General features: G+C 38.8%; 1 protein-coding gene across 1 annotated transcript; it reads left to right on the top strand.

The window, feature by feature from the left end:
- Nucleotides 1–376: 376 nt before the first annotated feature.
- scp2a (sterol carrier protein 2a) lies at nt 377–19,028 on the top strand. Its single transcript, XM_023297645.3, has 16 exons — nt 377–532; nt 1,840–1,897; nt 2,019–2,090; nt 2,331–2,462; nt 3,061–3,125; nt 5,131–5,257; nt 5,414–5,477; nt 5,581–5,667; nt 5,827–5,977; nt 6,068–6,215; nt 7,521–7,628; nt 11,896–12,049; nt 12,784–12,880; nt 13,799–13,928; nt 16,322–16,401; nt 18,506–19,028. Exons 1-16 carry the CDS (start codon nt 479–481, stop codon nt 18,599–18,601), a joined length of 1,623 nt encoding a protein of 540 aa, XP_023153413.2. The 5' UTR covers nt 377–478; the 3' UTR covers nt 18,602–19,028.
- Nucleotides 19,029–19,746: the final 718 nt, after the last annotated feature.

Genomic DNA, 19,746 nt, shown 5'->3' with positions numbered 1-19,746 from the left:
AGACCTAACATAAAAAGGCTGACGAGTGCGTAAAACAACAATACATGAACATAAAAAGATAAATAGAAAGGAAGTGCTGTTTCAGTTATGAATAGAATACACGTTGATTTCAATTAAAACACTAAACTGGTTAATGATAATGTGAGGGCTTTTTGTGTGGGTCAGTTGTGGAAAAGTAGCCTATAACAATAATAACAAAGTTTAGACAAAGGTTGCTGTAGTCAAATCTGACAACAATGAGCTGTATTTCTATTATTTTGATATCTGATTTTTTTAAAGAATAATTTACTTCTTATTACATATTACAGCTGTACCAGACGCAATAAAAGAGAGCATGAAGGTTATTTCCCTACAGAGTGAGACATCATCTTGGACATAGACGACCTTTGCTGTAGTTTCATTGCTGCTGCTGTCAGTGCTGCTGCTGTCCTCAGTCTGTCTGCATCTGTGGAGACTGTGCTGCTGAAGAGAAGCGACCATGGCTCTTAGAAAGACCAACAGAGTGTTTGTCGTCGGTGTGGGAATGACAAAGGTGACTTTGTTGAATTTATTTCACTGTCTCGGTCCGCAAAACGACACGAACGACATTAATGTAGCCGAGATTTGAGGCTAGCATAGACGGCTAACTCGACAACGCAGTGCTTTTAACTCTTAAAAACTTTAGCTTTAGTGGCTTATAATGTAGTTAGCTAACAGTTCACACTGTGTGGGACAGTTGGAGTCAATCTGTCGGACATTAATGTGTTCATATTGTGTCAAACGCTGTGTGAGAGCTGTGTCACAACGGATAGTAAACAGAGAAACATTAGCTAGCTAAGTTAGCCCAAACAGAATGTAATAATGTAAGTGTTATTAGTTGCTAAGTCGTTGTTTTTGTGTGTTATGTAGCAATAAGTGCTGAATGCTCGACGAACTTTGTGTCTATATTTTGTACCTGCTGTGACTGCATGTAGAGTCCATGGTTCATGGTCAGCAGAGATACAAACTGTGTTAAAGGTCTCCACTGAAACAGGCTGCTAACTTGTGCTGCTAACTTGTGCTGCTAACTTGTGCTGCTAATTTGTGCTGCTAACTTGTGCTGCTAACTTGTGCTGCTAACTTGTGCTGCTAACTTGTGCTGCTAACTTGTGCTGCTAACTTCTGCTGCTAACTTCTGCTGCTAACTTCTGCTGCTAACTTCTGCTGCTAACTTCTGCTGCTAACTATCAACTCCAGAGCTGGTTATCCAGTTTAAAGTATCAACAAGTCATGTGTTTACAAGAAAATTGCAATTAACAGTGATTCTTAAGTGTTTTTTCAGGCCTCTAGGTGTTAATCATGCTCACCAAAATGAAAACAGGTCTTGTGGATTTCTCAGTTTTCCTTTTCCAGCTGTTTGTGTTGATTACAGTCTGAGTTTTTATCTGTCTGTGCTGTTGTGGTGTTTGCTCAAAGGGAATCTAAAGGAGATTTTGGATTTGTTGGGTTTCTCTGTATACATTTTCTAAGATCTTCGCTTTACAGTGTGAAGTGCCTTGAGATGACATATGTTGTGTTTTGACACTATATTAATAAAAGTGAATTGAACTTCATGTCGGTTTAAGCTGTAGCTGTGAATGTATTTGTTTGTAGGAAAACAGGAAATGTTTATACATCTGTGCATCTACCTTTCATGTTTGTCAAGTCAAGTTGCACCTTCAAGCATGCTATTGGGGAAGTTTACCTCAACAGTGTGGCTCCTCTTGTAAATAAAGTTACATGTAGTTAAATTATAACTCAGGAGTTTGGTGCTTACTGATGCAAAAGATTCAATTTGAAAAGTTTAAAATCTAACTCAACTTTTTTGGCATTTTGGTGCAGTTCGACAAGCCTGGAGCCCGAGAGAACTATGACTACCCTGATATGGCCAAAGAAGCAGGTGCCTATCTTTACAGTTTATGGACATTGTTCAGACTCTTAAAAGACATAATGCCGGAATATCTGTGGCTATGTTGTAATATAGCAAGATTTTATCATGATATGTCTTCACCTTATCATAGGTCAAAAAGCTCTAGCAGATGCAGGAATCCCATATTCTGCTATTGAACAAGCTTGTGTTGGATACGTCTATGGTAAGAGCCCCTATGAAATGTAATGGTTTTATATATATTCACTGAAACAGGAAGCACATCCAACTTTACATCCCCATGCACATTCACAATATGGTCTCTGAATATGTATATGTAATTTGTATATGCACAAATAAGATGTCCTCCTTTTTTAGTATTGTGTGACTCTCTCGTGTACTTTAATGAGTAAAGGGAGTAAAATAAGTGAATAATAATAGTTCATCTTCTACCTCGCTGTCTCAGGGGACTCCACATGTGGACAGAGAGCCATTTACCACAGCCTGGGTCTGACCGGGATCCCCATTATCAACGTCAACAACAACTGCTCCACGGGCTCCACGGCTCTCTTCATGGCACGTCAGCTGGTTCAGGGAGGTGCGTCAAGCAGGAATTCTGAAAAATGACAAACCACCAAAAGGTTTTTAAATGTGTGTGGTTTGCTTTATAAAAAAGATGGCTGTGGTCAAAATGTATGAGTGGCATTTTTGATTATGACAGGAAAAATGCTAAATAAATTGAAAATCTATGAATAATAGGAGCTGCACAGTGGCGTGCTGGTTATCACTTTCACCTTGCAGCGAGCAGATCCCTGGTTCACATCCCGGCCTTTCTGGGATCTTTCTGCATGGAGTTTGCATGTTCTCCCTGTGCATGTGTGAGTTTTCTCCGGTTACTCCGGCTTCCTCCCACAGTCCAAAAATATGCTGAGGTTAATAGATTATTCTAAATTGCCCGTAGGTGTGAATGCAAATGTGATTGTTTGTCTCTATGTGTAGCCCTGCAACAGACTGGTCACCTGTCCAGGGTGTCCCCTGCCTTCACCCAAAGTCAGCTGGGATAGACTCCAGCCCCCTGCGACCCTAATGGGGATTAAGCGATGTATAGATGGATCTATGAATAATCCCTGAAAAACTTTATTTGTAACTAATTTTTGTAAAATCATTCCTTCAGCAAGTCTTGTGTCCTTTTGCAGGTCTTGCTGACTGTGCACTTGCCCTCGGGTTTGAGAAGATGGAGAGGGGCTCGTTGTCCGCAAAGGTATCAGTGTATATGTTGTTATTTCTTCCAGCATGGCTTAAAGTATTCCGGCACCGTGCCAGATTTCTGGCGTGCAGCACTGGCGTTTGGGTCGGAAAAAAAAAAGATAGGACTACTTTGCCAATTGAGTTCGTCTACCAGTGAAATGAGGGGCCAGCCCTAGTCACGTCATGAGTCAGACCCCGACCATAGAGCTGCTGTCCGCTCTGAAACTCACAACTCATTTACCGGGAGCTACAGCCATCGCTGAGGTACCAGCATCAATAACTGACTGGGTTTGTGATTTAAAAATCCATGTGTGCACATTCATTGCAGAAAAGGACTCTGTGTTCTGCAATGAACACAATGTTCACAAGATCTCAGCCACTTATTAATGTTGTTAATCCGAAAAGTAAACACTGCCAATGCCTGAACACTTACAGAAGAAGTAAAAGATGTCAGAAAGAAAGAAGAAATAGATAGGAAAAAATAAAGATTCAGCTTACCAGTTCTTGTAGCACTGTAAATGTTTTTTTTTAATTGAACTGAACTGTAATTTTCTGTTGTAAACTGTATTTGTTTATTTTCTATTTTCTTGCTTATTTCTGATTAAGTTACCAGTTCTTAGAGCACTTTAATATTTTTTTTGTTATTATTTGAACTGAACTATAGTTTGCTGTTATAAGCTATATTATTAATTAGTTGTTTTTTTTTGCACTGTAACTGTTTACATAGTTGTATTTCAGACAAATAGTGTAAGTGGTGCACATATTGTTAAAAGGTGAATCAGTGTCCTTTTCCATGTCTTTTACTGATTGGTTGCTTAACAATATATTTGCACCATGTAGTAGTCAGATGGAGTACCTACCACGACCTACTGAGTTTGCGAAGGCAGATATCTTCATTTCTTATTAGTTAGCTAGATTGTACCCCAACCTCCACCCAAAAGCAAAAAAGTTCAGGCTTACAATAATTTTTCACTTTAAGCCCTGCATCCATTTCTGTAGTTTTTACCAGCTGTGTCTTTGTTGTTGCTGAAAAGAATAGTCTGGGTTCAACACTTGCCCTCGTCCCCCATTACACAGATGGATAAGCCTCACTGATAAACATTATAAAACAGATTGCAGCAGACATTCATCTGTTTGCACACTTTGAACTGAGGATTAGTGAGTCTCTACGATTACAAAAAATATTATTTACTGTTTGTACTGTTGAAGGCTTCCTGTCACTAAAAGCAGAGTGGTGGACAGAATAAAGAGTACAAATTCTTATGAGGTACACTTTAAACACACATAGTATGTCATAATTCATTCATTTGACTATTAAGCAAGACACATTAAAATATTTGCATTGGTTTATCATATTTCGTACAGGCATAGTAGGTCGCAACTTTCACAGTCGTGTTTTGACACTGTTTTGTTGCTAAATTGCTGAACATTTCAGACATTCCAGATTGTTTTTGCAGAAATTCTCCTTATTTTTATTGAAAAAGTGCAGTGCAGAAGCTTTGGTCTCCTCCTTCTGCCAATGAGACTAATTACACAAACACAGTCAGTGTGTGCTTATGATGTATGATTTGCCTTTAATTGTGTTTCACTGTAATCTTTCCTCTGAATGTTGAACTTCTATTGTATCTGAAGTATCAGAAACTTTCTTGATGGGTGGTTTCATCAAGTGCACCATACTCTTAGTTGCTGTCGCCTAAACCGTCACCAATATTACAGTTTTAAGTTCTGGCAAACCAGTCGCTGCTCATTGACACAAACTGCGTTGCTGCCGGTGCGCCACTGTGGGAAAATCACCACAGACCCCATACTTGCATCTCTAGTATACTGTGAAATACAGATAGATTTGCAAAGTGCTCATCGGCTCAGATTGCTTCGTATAAACTTGTTTGGCTCAAATGAAAAAGACGTTAATTTATTGTGTATTTAAAAAAGTCCCACACTCCCGCTGTAAGTGGTTGTTTTTTTTGTTTTTACAAAGTGAAAAACTGAAACAATGATGAAAACAACCATGTTTTTAGTTTATGGACAGAACCAATCCTATGGACAAGCACATGGAGGTGATGATCAACCGCTATGGGATGGCAGCAGCACCAGCAGCACCACAGCTGTTTGGCAACGCTGGCAGGGAGCATATGGAGAAGTATGGTACGTGTGTTTCATAGAAAAATTCATTCATTCATTCAAGGTCTAACATACTGAATTTATGATTGCATCCTCTTTAGCTTCATCATTTTTTTTACTAAAAATGTACAGTTTGCATATCATATGTAATATTTGTGTCAATGTTTAACTTTCTTTCAGGCACAAAGCCAGAACACTTTGCCAAGATTGCCTGGAAAAACCACAAGCATTCCACCAACAACCCGTAAGACACAGTTAACTATAGAAACAGTTTATTCTTTCAAAATTTTCTTGATTTCAATTGTTTTCAAATGTATTTGTGTGCATGTTTGTGTACATTCTTGCAGGTATTCCCAATTCCAGGATGAGTACAGTTTGGAGCAGGTGATGACATCCAGGAAGGTGTTTGAGTATCTGACTCTGCTGCAGTGTTGGTGAGAAACTCACATTTACACGTAGTATTATCGTTTTAAAATAATTCAACAAATCTCAAATGTGTCTCTGCCAGGGCAGAGGTGAGCAAGTAGTCATTTTCACTCCGTTAAAATTACCACCTGATGACTTAACCATGTGTGTTTGTGTTCTCTCATCAGCCCTACATCTGATGGAGCTGGAGCGGCAGTTTTGGCCAGCGAGGCCTTCGTCAGAAAACACCACCTTGAGAACCAGGCAGTGGAGATTGTGGCCCAAGAGATGGTGACCGACCTCTCCTCCACATTTGATGAAAACAGCTGCATTAAGACGGTAAGAAATGTGACATGCTTTCTCTGAAAATTCATAGCACTCTTACCTGGATGGTTTGGCAACCGTGAATTAAGCCCTTTTTCTCTTTAGGTGGGATACGACATGACTCGGTTGGCGGCTAAAAAGTGTTTTGAGAGTGCCGGTCTGAAGCCGAGTGATGTGAATGTGGTCGAGCTGCACGACTGCTTCTCAGCTAATGAGCTCATCACATATGAAGCCTTGGGGTTGTGTGCAGAGGGTAAGGCCGCATCTTTCCAAACCTTTGTTCATCCTACAGGAATGGACTCTTACTCTACTAAACTTCTTCTAAGTATATAACTGTTCATCTTTAGTTAGACCCTTGTATACTTACACATTTTGCAAAATAGGTAGACGTTAAAATGAGTCTGGACTAGAAATATCCTTTTTGTTTTTGTTTGGACCTCCTATGTCAGTATGTATTGAATATCTGGCAAATTGATGCTTCCCAAGAGGTAACTCTGGTGCAGCAGAAAGGATGCTGAGTGTTTAATGACTAGATATAAAACAAAGAAAACTGTGCTGCTGAACCGTCAGAAAAATTGAAATTTGGTTTCAGAATGTACTTGATTAGTCGACTAAACAATTAATTGTTGCTACCCTCAGTAGTTGGCACCAGAAATACTAGTTAGTTAACCTGATTGCTAATAATTTAATAGTGTACAGCACCTGTTAGCTATTGCATCTAAGATGTTCCACAACTACCTGCTGTTAGCCGAATCCTCTCCACACAGATGTTGTAAACCACCAAGGTGGAAAGCGGGATAGATGATGTTTTATAAAAACTGCAGTTTGTCAGTATTTTGATTTAGAAAATGAAAATGAGGTTGTACTTAGGTGGAATCAGAATACACTGGTGTATAACTAGAGCAATGTTTAGCCACGTTCAGTGGCATTAAAAATACATTAGTCAGTGAGGGATGTGATTAATGGTTTCAGATAGCTCTAAGTTGTACAATATTATTGTTTGGACAATGTTAAGTGCAAACAATTAGATTGTGCTCAATTTTCTGAGTCTTTACATACTTTTAGAATAGTTGACTATTTTAAATGTAAATTTCTGTTTAATCGACAGGGAATTAGTTGTTGGGAATATTTCTAGCATTAGTATGATTTTCTCTTTCTTTGAAACTTTGCAGGCAGTTTCCTGCAGGTTTATGGCTTTGTTATGAGGACATATGGGTGTGGGGATATGTGGGTGCAAAAAAAGAATTAAAGATAAACATTTTGAAGCCCCATTTTTTTTCTTTGAAGCCTGATTTTTGCAATACAGCTCTCTTGCTCAGCTTGATCAGCTTTGTTACACCACAGAGAGCTGACGTCAACAGACACTGGCTTCCAAATGTTGCTGCCGCACAGAAATAATCAAACAAGTTCATTGTTTTTGCTCAGTGTGACTCCAAAACAGTATTAATGAGACTATGTTGTCTCACCTGGTTGACAAAGTACAATAATTGGAGTGTCTCTGGGATTAGTCAGACTTTAATTTATCCAAACATATGTTCACTATTCACTGTTTTTGTAGGGAAAGCTGGAGAGCTGATTGACAGAGGGGACAACACATACGGAGGCAAGTTTGTGGTCAATCCCAGTGGCGGTCTCATCTCTAAGGGACATCCTCTCGGTGCCACAGGTAAACGGAGTCAGTGGTGGAATGTAGTATACACATGTGCAGAACATAAGACATGTTTATCGTGACAGGTGCTATGGATCCTCTTCCAGGAATCAGGTTTAGCAAACACTGAAGTTAATTGTGAATTTTGAATTGAGCAAACTAAAAGTTTCCTGAGCAGCAGATCACAATAATCTTCAATCATGTGAAGTGAATGGAAAAAGGAAACAACAGTGCAGATTCACCATGCCAACAAGTAAATAAAGAGCAGAACCTCCAATTTATTTATGTATTGGTAGAAATATTAATCTGCAACAAAACACATTTGTCTTGCTGAATTGATTTGAGTAAGAGTAGATGCACTGCTACATTTTATTTAGTCCAGTTATTCATCATTAAACAGACTTAAATTAGCCTAACTGATGACGAAATGCTGGAATCTGACGCTACAATATGTATGAAAACACATTTATTCAGCTGTAACCTGACAGTGACAAAACACTGGTGGTAGCAACTAGATAAGACAGAGTTTTATTTGTAGACCTGTGATTGTAACTTCATAGTCTGACTCAGTTACAAGGATGATTTGTAATTGAAAAAGCTTCCAGACAAATGATTATTCCAGCCTGTAGTAAATGAAAACATAGCAAATGAAACCAATTAAAGACTAAAAACAGTCTATTTTCTAAAACTTACTTTTAAACTGCATATTTTTTTTATTATTATTTACATTGATGACATTAATGTCCACATTTTTTGTTAACTGCTTACACACAATATTCAAATTGCTCAGGCACATCTGTATATTGTTGTAGTCTTAATCACATTTAAACTTGTTAGGTACACTTTTACCATTAATCTTGTTTCTCTGTAGGAAAGCAACCTCACTTGCTTTGCCAGGCAACTGACTGACAACCTTCCAGCTGTCTTAATGTCTGACATTGTATAGATGTCATTCTGAGTTGAGGATGAAGGAAAAAATCCTCAATGTTTTTGAGAAAACGTAGCATCAGACATGTTAGATTCACAGAGTACGGCACCACAGAGTTACACTGATCTCTCTTTCTAGATCTGAAGACCAAGAGTTTCCCAACACAGGATTAACTGACTCAAGAGTTTTCATTACCCCATGTTTCTGGAATAAACCCCCTGGTGTATAGAATCAAACTTTGCCAAATCGTTTCCTCAGCGACCACTAGGTGGTGTGCGTCTCACAGTGATGGCCAGCTGGATAGTTACTGGGTAAAAGTGATCCTAAGCCGGCATGTGAGGGGGCAGCTGGCTGTGACTTTGGCAAGCCTCCCCTGTAATCTGTCCACATTTTAAACCACTGAGGGACGACACGGAGCAAACAGTGCAGCTGACTCACCCAGCCTTTGCAGCAGCAGGCCTCATATTTTTCACACACATGCATACTCGTATTAATAGCCACATCTGCTTATTCTTGGTGGTCTCTCACATACATACACATTCACTGATGAGAGATAACAAGGTGAAACAATGCAGTGCTCTTCTTCTTCCTTCATTTGATACAGACAACTTTGTTTTGAAGTTTCTTTGAGCTGTCGCCTTCATTTTTTTCTCTTTGTGACTTCTCATCTGTCGGTCTTAACCACGGCTCGCTTCACCTCATTATTTTTTCAACAACTTTCTCCATCTGCGTCATTAATACTTGCTCTGCCACTCTCCCAGTGTACGAGTGCCCTACTGGGTCACTCTCCCACTGTATGACTGCCCTAGTCTGCTAAGCTCTGTCTGATCCGTGGTGTTGCTCCTAATCTTGCTTGTAAAGCTCTGACCTCTTCCCCCAGGAACACTGTGAGCACAGATATTGATGGGTAATTGCCTGACCCGTAGAGGGACACCCCCACCTCAACTCGGTCAAAGTGCTGCTGCTGGAATACTGACGAACACCAAAAACACAGAACACATCACTCCAAATCTCAGATTGTTGCACTGACTTCCGTTTGAATCAAGATTGAAATTAGGGTGCTGCTGTACGTCTCTACATGTTCTGAGGTGTGTTTGCTCAATGGAAGGTCAGTCAGATCTGCAGGGACTGGTCAGCTAGTGGTGCCCAGTCTTCAAAACAAACATGATGAAAGGTTTTTTCACCATTATGCTGCCTAATGTTGGAGTCATCTCTTCTTGGAACGTAGAAATGCCCAAACTGCACCCATACAATGATGCTACATACTGTTCTACTTTCACTGCTTGTAATTAGCCTTTTTTTATTCCATATATTCAGATTTACACTTGTCTATGCTTTACTTTATATTTGATCTTTAACGTCCTTTTATTTGTCTGGTAACCACCTTGAATAACCTCTGATAAAGTGCCATAAAAGTAAATGGCACCTCGGGACAATGTGGTTTTTGCAGGTTGACATGACATCCAGAAATCGTGAAGCGTTACTACTTCATAGCTTGGCATCTTCATTTAATTACCACGAGTTTACACTTGAAAAAATTGAAAGACTGAGACGGCTTGTGATCACCTTTTGTTATTGTGATGGAGCACTTGAAGTCTGCTCTCTGAGCTAATGAAAAGCATGCGTCACTCTGAAGGTTCCTCTGCAATGTATAGAAAGTATACTTTGAAGGTGATATTCGAACTTTTTTAATGAACTGCTTAGTGGAACCTGCAGTTCATTTTTAAATTTAATTACACAAAATTGTAATCAAACAAACAAGCCTTCATGGAGTAGATTAGAAGACAAGTGCTGCAGAATATAAAAGACACAGAGGTAGAAGTCTTTACCCCTAAATCCTTTAGCTTATTGGGATAATGGACAAATGCACAAGCTCATTACACAGATGGGATGAGATGCTTAGCTATAACGTTTGCACAGGAGCTGCCTCTGGTGAGATTAGGGAGTGAGTTGTCAGATTAGGAGTCATCTTGTCACCCCTCTCAATTAGGAGATGGTGTTTTACCTTTGCAGAATGCTCCCGTGTTGAGATTGTTGCCATACTCTGAAAGGCTTTTTTTTAATGAGAATTTGCAGTTTTGTTAAGTGCTATGGACTGCAGGGGTTCTCCTTTCATTTCTGTGACTTCTTTTTAGATGTTTTTAAAGTAAAAGCAACAAGATATAGCTATTAGCTGCTAAAAGCAAATGTAAGTTGTTGGAAAATGCTTTCAGCATGAGCTTCTAAATACCTTTCCATCCACACTTTATCACATTATTGATGTTTGGTTCTCTTAAAGTTAACACCACATATATTTTGCAGCTCAAGTCTTTCTTTGCTTTGAATATTTGTGAAATGTACCTTTTATGTATGGTCTCTAGTCGCACAAAGCACATGAAAAAGTGCAACACAAGTTACCTTTGGTGAAACTTGGCAAGCACAGAAAAATCACTGTCCATGATAAGGGCATAGAGTAGCCCAAAGTCAAGCACATTAGTCCATTAATGCATACAACACTTCATTATTGTAGCCAAGTGATTAAAGCAAAGTCCACAGCTTATTGACTGCACAGCTTCCTCAGGGTCAAACAGCAGAAAACACACACAATGAAGTAAATTTAGCGCTGCCTGATAACATCTGTACAAAATTTTCAACACTTTATCACATATTCATTAGTGCAACTCATTGCAACACTTCCTCCTCCGTGTTTATTGATAAAAAGAGGTAATGCTATAGGCCTTGTGTCCCAAGGTGCACACTGGAGCACAATGCTGATAAAATATTCTAAACTCAAGGCTAACTTTTAATTTTTTTTCCCCCAGACATATCCTCTGATCATATTTTATCAGATGGCCAGAAACACCATTTCAGCTTAGAAGAAGATATCATGTCAGTGTTGTGTTTATGGCCAATTTCTGCTTCTCCCAAGTTGCTAAAAAAAACATTTAATGCAGGTTTAATCAGTATTTAAAAAGAAAAGAAAGAAAAAAACAGCTATACGCCTTACGGAAACTAAAAACTGAAAGGTTCATTATTCAGCGCAATGAGTGCACTTTAAGACAAAATTTTCCACTCATGCATCTTGCCTCTTTTTTGTAACTGTGCTTTTTGGAGTTGTTTGTACTTCAAAATGTCTTTTATGTTGTTGGTTTTTTTTTTTGTCTGAATCACTCTGAAACAGAATATAAGTAGACCCTAGTGGTAGTAATAACAGTGTGTTTTTCTATTTTTAAAGCCTGATTTCCTCCCTCCCGCACACACACACACACACACACACACACACACACACACACACACACACACATCCAACTGAACCAGATCGCTAGTGACCCGTGCTGCCCTCATCCTCTGTCCGTCTCCCTGATTATGCTCTCACAGGTCTGGCCCAGTGTGCTGAGCTTTGCTGGCAGCTCCGAGGGCTGGCTGGCAGGAGGCAGGTCCCAGGGGCTAAACTGGCCTTGCAGCACAACATTGGCTTAGGAGGAGCTGTCGTTGTCACACTTTATAGGATGGGTTTCCCACAGGAGGAAAGGTGACCAGGAACTTCCTGATGATTTGTCATTTTGACACTTTGTGCTGAAGAGATCCATGATTTGTAGCCATGTAAACCACAATTCAAAGAAGCATTTTCAGTCCAGATTTCTCACTAGTATCTACTTTATTGTGTCTTATATTAACGTATTTTGAAACACTGTTGCACATGTTTTGTTCTTTCTCTGTTCTTACTCATCATTAGTTGGTGCTATGTACTACACTGCTTTGATCCACTGCCCTTATTCTGAAACATACCTTGTAGATTGAAACACAAACACCTTCCAGACATGCTCTCATTTCCTTTCATTTCCTTTCATTCATGTGACGGCATCTCAACAAGCACCCTGTAGCACTTTTTCATATAAGTTGCAGCATGCATCTTACTAGATCATATCTAGTGGACCTACTAAACAAGTCTGAAGGCTACAAGCAAAAATACTTTGAGTTGTGATTTGAAGGTTTCTTTCCACATTTCAGCACCAATATTGATCCCGAAACCTCACAGAGAAAGCCAAAGACACAGTTTGCATGTCAAAATCGCAAAACACGTTTCTCATGTACTTCACATTATACGTAACAGATTGATAACAGATTAATGAAGACTGCAATGTTTGTTTTTTTTTTTAATTCTTTATTTTCAAAATAAGGCTGAAGGCTGCAATGTTGCACGTTCCGTGTATGATTTTTATCACATCGTGTGTGCTTTGCTTTTGTTTTTTCTACCTCCATCAGATCCTACATAACTGCAGTTCCTGCCAGTGCAGGCAGTAATCTGGAAGGGTTCAAAGCTTATCCTGTCTTCAAAGAGATTGAAAAGCAGCTACAGCAGGTAAAACAGCATGCTGTCAATCATAAAATCCTCCCTCTTACTTTAAACTCTTCTATGTTTGATCCTATGGAATCGGTTTGGCTGCATTCAGGTAAATGCATTCAAATATTGTCTTTCTGTATATTAGCAGTGCAGTGCCATTATGATAAGGGGATTTTTTTTTTTTTTTTTAACTTTTCATGTTAGGTTGTTCACATGCAACAAAGGATGGCTTTCCACTTTAAGTAGCGTTGTCTGGGCAGTTACTTACTCTCTCCAACCACTGTAGTCAGGCATACATTTCACTTTTGTCACTTTAGTTTACTGATACTTCCAGTAAACTCCGCTTTGTAACTTTTTTGTCTAATTTTCTCTCTTTTTTTGTTTTGTTTCGTGTCGTTTGTCTCATTTTTTGTCATTTTCTGTCTCATTTTTGTAATATTTTGTCTTGTTTTTGATGGTTTTTTTTGTCTTTTTTTGTCTGACTTTTGTCATTTTGATCATGGAGTTAAATCCTGTATCATTCAGTTCCAGATACCTGTGGCTAAATGTTTTGTGTCTTTGTGGACACTCTGTGATCTGTAGGTTGTAATGTGTGAAGGATAATATTGCTGAAATTGAACTTATTTTTCTTCAGAAATTTCAGGTTGTTCATAATGTTTTGTAAAAATTCCTTAAATGTGAACATTTTCAAAATGTACTTTTTTGCACTATAACAAAGGAAAAATTTGGAGTTGTGTTTTTTTTTTGTAAGTTATTATGTTATGATTTTACTGGTCCGGCTCAAATTGGGCTGAATGTGGCCCCTGAACTAAAATGAGTTTGACACCCCTGCTTTAGAATGTAATTTTCAGTGTGTGGGAAGCAACTACCCGTCCACAACCACTGTAGGTCAAGATTTACTTCATAGAACTTTAAACTCCTGTTGACTCCTTGCAGGATGGAGAGAAGCTTGTCAAGAAGGTTGGTGGAGTGTTTGCTTTTAAAGTGAAGGACGGCCCAGGTGGACAAGAGGAAACTTGGGTTGTGGATGTGAAAAATGGCAAAGGTTCTGTCAGCAATGACCCAGGTATGTATCTGAACAGAGATATATAACACTGCTGTCAAGGCAAATCATAGTCATTTGGTGTTTTGGTGGCGGCAGTATGATTTTAAACTATATTTTTATTGTTATTTACGTCTTTATTCTCCCATTTCTTGCTTTATGGTTAATGAATTCTGTTTAGTGTCTTTGGGTTTGTTTGATGTGCTACATTTAATTCACAGGAAGAAATCTGTAACATGTGATTTCCGGGCAATATCATGTCTGCCTTGCCCATTTTCACACTTCACAGCAGCATCTTCATTTTGTCACTTCTACATTTATTACAGGAAGGTTTCATGTGGATTTTCTTTCTTGAACAGACTACAGACACATCTGTGTAACATATTCCTTACTGATTCTTGTCTCGTAGTCCTTTTTGTGGAAGCACAGCATGTTCCAAACAGACTGTAGAAACTATAACTGAACAACATTTTTTTTTTGATTTGCTCTTTGTCATGGAAGCTCCTAAGAGGAATCTGTTCAATCCTCCCTGATAAAATCAGGTTTAAACTAAAATGACCTTCTTGTGGTTCCTGTTTACATCCTTGGCAGCCCCAGCTCATATAATATAGTGAAGAATTTGACAGAATTGAATTATAGGTATTAAAAACAGTGAATTTGTGGTGAACTATTAGAGGAGCAGGAGACCTGGTTGTATTTCAGGGAAAGGAACTGAAAAGGTTGGTGTTAAATTAGTTAAAAAAAAAAAAAAAAAAGAACTGGACAGGAGCCACAACACTAAAGCCCTCTTTAGAAAGGGAACTCATGTTACCTTGTTATGGTAGACATTTGTGTGAAATTTTCTCGTCTTTAACACATGAATTCTTCCCAAAAAGGCCTTCTGTGAAATCAAAGTGGCATTTGACAAAATCTGATCAGTTCATACTTGAATCCAATGTGCCTAATTTAATAGAACCTGATAAAATATTGCCTCTGGTCTCAGCTGTAGCCAGTAAAGAGGCATTTAAACTGCTCACTGTTGAAGATGAGTTCTGACAATACAACTGAAACAATGATGCTCAGTTTCGGCTTCAGATGTTAGAGACTACTTTGGCTGTCTTTGATTGTCCACAGTCCTGAGCGACTCTTAAAAAGCAACTTGTCTGAAGGGATTAAAGTGACAACTGAAGATATGCCATTTCGATAAATGCCTCTTACATCAATGTCTGCTGCCAACGAGGCTGCTCATTGGTGATTGGAAAACTGATGAAATAATACAAGCCCATGTGTTTACAGTGTTGTAAACTGGGTGTCGGTGGTGACTTTCCTAAGCAAAATCACAGTCACTTTTATGTGAAGCAGCATGCTGTTTTCTTCATCATCTCACGTCATTATTCCATTTTCACTTTAATGTGTGTAGACCAACTGCCAACTGACCACAGGTGTATTTGTAGCTAACTAGAACAAACCTCCCCAGTAAGATAACAGGAATAGTTGAAAGATTGATTTATTTCTCCAGTACAGTAATAAGAAATGGTTTAAGTAATAATGCTCCTGTGCTGGACATACAAAACATGAAGCTAATTCTGGAAAATGTAGCATGCTAACAAAGTCTCTACATGATGCTTTTAGAGAAGCCGATGTCTTAATATAGTGATTACAACCTGCACAAACACATCTGCTGCCTTATAAATAACTACCTGACTGTTTCCATTAGACTGGCTTCCCTGTGATGTTCGCTGCATCTGAGCTATTATTTCTGAAAAATTGCTGCCTCCACGTCAGATTTAATGTTCCAGAAATGGAAAGAAATGTTCAGGAAAATGTGAGCATGCCCTGTGCAACAATTGTTCCTGCAAGAAGAAACAACACAAATTGTTCTCTTTAGTTGAGTACATGAGCAATAAAACATTCTTGTTCATTTCCAAGGGTTTTCCAGCTATTGCCCTAACTGGTTTGGTATGGCCAGTAGTTGAGCTAATGGTAGCCAATCTTAGCAGAGCTGATGTGTACCTGAGTCTTTTTACTTGTTAAATGACTGTTCTTCTTTTGTTTAGCATGCTACAGATGTACATTTTAATACTTTTCTAACAAACGTAAAACAAGAAGTAAACTGACTGAACCTTCTGGCTCTCAGGCAGCTCTAATGATGCTTCTGAATTGTTGTTTCCAGGATGCTTTATATGCTGCAAATGTATGGAAAGTTCCATCAAGATGCCAGATTTAAGCTAAAGTGCTTTCTTGTAAGAGCTCCACAATAATGGCCACTGACATTTTCCTTTTGCGTGTCATTTTCTACAATATAGAACATCAGCGATTTTCTTTTTTTCTTGTTTCAGCAAACGTCAGTTGTTTGTTGTGCTATGTGGATTTTTACTTGTTACGCATTTGAGATTCTGTTTTTGTTCGCCATGATTAAATTTAACGTTTTCTTTTAGGTAAAAAGGCAGACTGCACGTTGTCCATGAGTGACCAAGATCTCCTGGATTTGATGACAGGAAAGTTGAACCCACAAACGGTATGTGTGAAAATGTCTTAATTGTTTATTTTTTCAGTTTTAGACATGAACAAATTGCAACAATGAATCTAAGAAGAAGATTTGTTAGATTTACTGTAAAGGATAATAAGCAGGGAAATTGTATGAGGGCTGTAAGACAGTGGTGAGGTTAGGTGGAGGTTTTCAAGGTGGAGGTGGGACTCCATCAAGGATCAGCTGTGAGCACCTTCTTGTTCGCTGTGTTGATGGACAGGCTGACAGATGAGGTTAGACAGGAATCTCCATGGACTATGATGTTTGTAGATGAAAGTATGATCTGTAGTGACAGCAGGGAGCAGGTGGAGGAAAATCCAGAGAGGTGGAGGAATGAAGGTGAGCTGCAGCAAGACAGAATACATGTGTGTGAATGAGAGGAACCCAAGTGACAGGCTGAGGTTACAGGGAGTAGAGATAAAGAAGGTGGAGGATTTTAAATACTCAGGGTCAACAGTCCAGAGCAATGGAGAGTGTGGAAAGGAGGTGAAGAAGTAAGCAGGTTGGAACAGGTGGAGAAAGAATCAGGTGTGATAAAAGAGTATCAGCAAAAATGAAAGGAAAGGTGTAGAAAACAGTGGTGAGACCAGCGATGCTGTACAGTTTAGGGATAGTGACACTGAGGAAAAGACGGGAGGCAGAGCTGGAGGTAGCAGAGACTAAAATGTTGACGTTCTGTTCAGAAGTGACCAGGATGGATAGGATCAGGAATGAGGACATCAGAGGGACAGCGCATGTTAGATGTTTTGGAGATAAAGCCAGAGAAGCCAGACTGAGATGGTTTGGAGATGTACAGAGGAGGGATAGTGAATGTATCAGTAGAAGGATGCTGAGTTTGAACTGTCCAGCAGGAGGCCTAGAGGAAGACCAAAGAGGAGACTTATGGATGTAATGAAAGAGGACATGAAGTTAGCTGGTGTGAGAGAAGAAGAAGCAGAAGATAGAGTTAGAAGGAACAGATGATTCGCTGAAGGGAAAAGCTGAAAGAAAAAGAAGACTGTTAAGGACAGTAAATTTGTTTTTGTAACTTTTGGGCAAATTATGGACAAACATGGACTGACAGGTAACTCAGTGGTTGAACAGCACTATTTGAAATGTACCATGTTAGTTCTACAGATTAGGATTTTGCTTTCCTTACACTTTATGATCCCCAGATGGATGCAACACTCTTTTCTTCAGCTTTTGCTAAAACCACACACCTGCCATCCTAAAATCCTGCACTTGCTTCATTTTGCTTTCACACCACCAACAAACTGCACCACCTGGAAGCAGCTCAAGAGTCTTTTTTTAAAGGAAGTCTCTCGATGTAGTTCTTTCATGCACATCAGTTTGATTTACAGCTTTTACACCGGGTCAAGGCACAGAAAAACAAACAGCAAAATACACTTATTAAATACCAGCAGCACCAAACAGCAGCACAAACTTCGTTACTTCTAACTACAAATTATGAAAGATCAGGTCACACTGTGGACTTTTCTTCTCATCAGCCGGGTGAGCTGCCACACACAGAGTCACAGATTATAAGCAGCAGGTAATTTGTTTGTTACAGAGCCGTCATCCTTAGATCTCCTCACTTGACTGTTGGTAAAGTAGTAGTTAGATCATCATCACACATGGACAGAATTCACAGTATTAAGGAAGTCACTGATAAACTCGGCTGTTAGTTATTTAGACACTTTAATAGGTTTGCTATTAGTCTGGTTTCAGCCTTATGCTTGTAAGTGCATTATTGTGTATTGCAGCTTACTTGATATAGTGTCCAGTGTTGCATGAATGACAAATATCGCATGCATCCCATGACTCTCTCTGAATGTAGAAAAGCGACCCACGTCTGAATGCTGTCACTTTAACAAACTCATTAAGCCAGCAGTGTTCTGTGTCCCGTGTCTGAAAGGTAAAAATACGATAGGTGTAAGATGGCAAATAAGTGAACAAGTGGTTCAGGGTCAAATGTAGAAGAAGTCATAAGTTTTTTTTGGATTTTGACGGCCGTAACTTTCTTAGAGCTTTGTTTAAGTGTGTTGAAGGTGCATCTTTCAGTGTTGAAAGCACTGACTTTACCGACTATTAACCTTAACTCCTGTCACATCAGGCGTTCTTCAAAGGGACTCTGAAGATCAGTGGGAACATGGGCATGGCCATGAAGCTGCAGAACCTCCAGGTTACACCAGGCAAGGCCAAGCTGTGAGACATCGTGCAAGCTTTTTGTTCACTTCAAAGGAAAACTTGATTCTTCCTGTTGAAATTTGCTAATTAACAAAATCACTGAACACTTTGTTAATGTGCTTGATCTAAAGAGACAGTCCATTAAATTTCACCTTTAACTGCTGCTTTGATGCTAAACTGTTGATGTCGTTGGTTCTTTAAGTCTGATTTATTCTAAAACATCTGGTGACTTTTCAGGAGTGCAATTTTCAGCAACATATTCCACTCCTCTGTGTATTATTAATCAGTCAGAAAACTCAATGTGCCTCTAATTTGTCTATGAAATAAATGTGTAGTTTGAAGCCATTTTCTGAAATGAAGCATTTTGATAGATAATGTTGCAGAGAATCTATACCTGTAAATGAAAGCATTCTAATTTTTTAAAATAAAATCTTCACTGACACTCACAACTTTTGGAGTTTTTCTCTCTTACAGTTTAGTCAGTAGTTTAATAAACACATTATTGTTTACCATATTTTGACTTTACTGTGTTGAAGCTGTTTCATGCTTAAGATAATGTGGTTTACTGGTGTTACGTCTAGATGAAGGATAATATTAATGCTAATCTTTATTATAGAGCCTTTTTCGACATCCGGATTACATAGTGCTTCACAAGGCAGCAAAATAAAACAAAATCTTTAAAATTAAAAAGACATTAAAATTTCAATGTAAACAAAATCAGTATAAAAATATTGAAAGAAACTGAAAAGAAAAGAAAATCAGAGGAAATAAAAACCCAGTTGTAATCAGGAAAGGATCTCCAGTACCTCTGCCGAAGAATCTTAAATTACGTATTAGTGCAAAAGGGCAGAAATATAGCTATGAACGAGACCATCAAAACCAGGAAAAATATAAAATATATTCTACAACTTACTGAGAGCCAATGTAAAGAAGCTAAAACAGGAGTGCCCACATTTGTTTTGGTCAAATTTTACAGAAATATTGTCACTAGAACAGGGATCTGAAATGCTTATTTTTCGTTTAGTTTTAGTAAAATACTAGGAAAATATTAAAGCTAATAATGACATACTGTATGGGGCTGCACAGTGGCTGGGTGGTTAGCATTGTTGCCTCACAGCTAGAAGATCCCCGGTTCACGGCCCGGCCTGGGGTCTTGCTTCATGGAGT

This window comes from Amphiprion ocellaris, chromosome 10 (genome assembly GCF_022539595.1).
Source record: "Amphiprion ocellaris isolate individual 3 ecotype Okinawa chromosome 10, ASM2253959v1, whole genome shotgun sequence".
Classification (NCBI taxonomy): Eukaryota; Metazoa; Chordata; class Actinopteri; family Pomacentridae; genus Amphiprion; species Amphiprion ocellaris.
This window is presented reverse-complemented; position numbering and strand designations above follow the sequence as displayed.

Excerpts from the sequence above, each read along its gene's own strand:
- scp2a (XM_023297645.3), top strand. The coding sequence starts at position 479 with ATGGCTCTTAGAAAGACCAACAGAGTGTTTGTCGTCGGTGTGGGAATG. Across the intron at positions 6,216-7,520 it reads CTTGGGGTTGTGTGCAGAGG|GGAAAGCTGGAGAGCTGATT; the intron begins GTAAGGCCGCAT and ends CTGTTTTTGTAG. Across the intron at positions 12,881-13,798 it reads TTGAAAAGCAGCTACAGCAG|GATGGAGAGAAGCTTGTCAA; the intron begins GTAAAACAGCAT and ends GACTCCTTGCAG.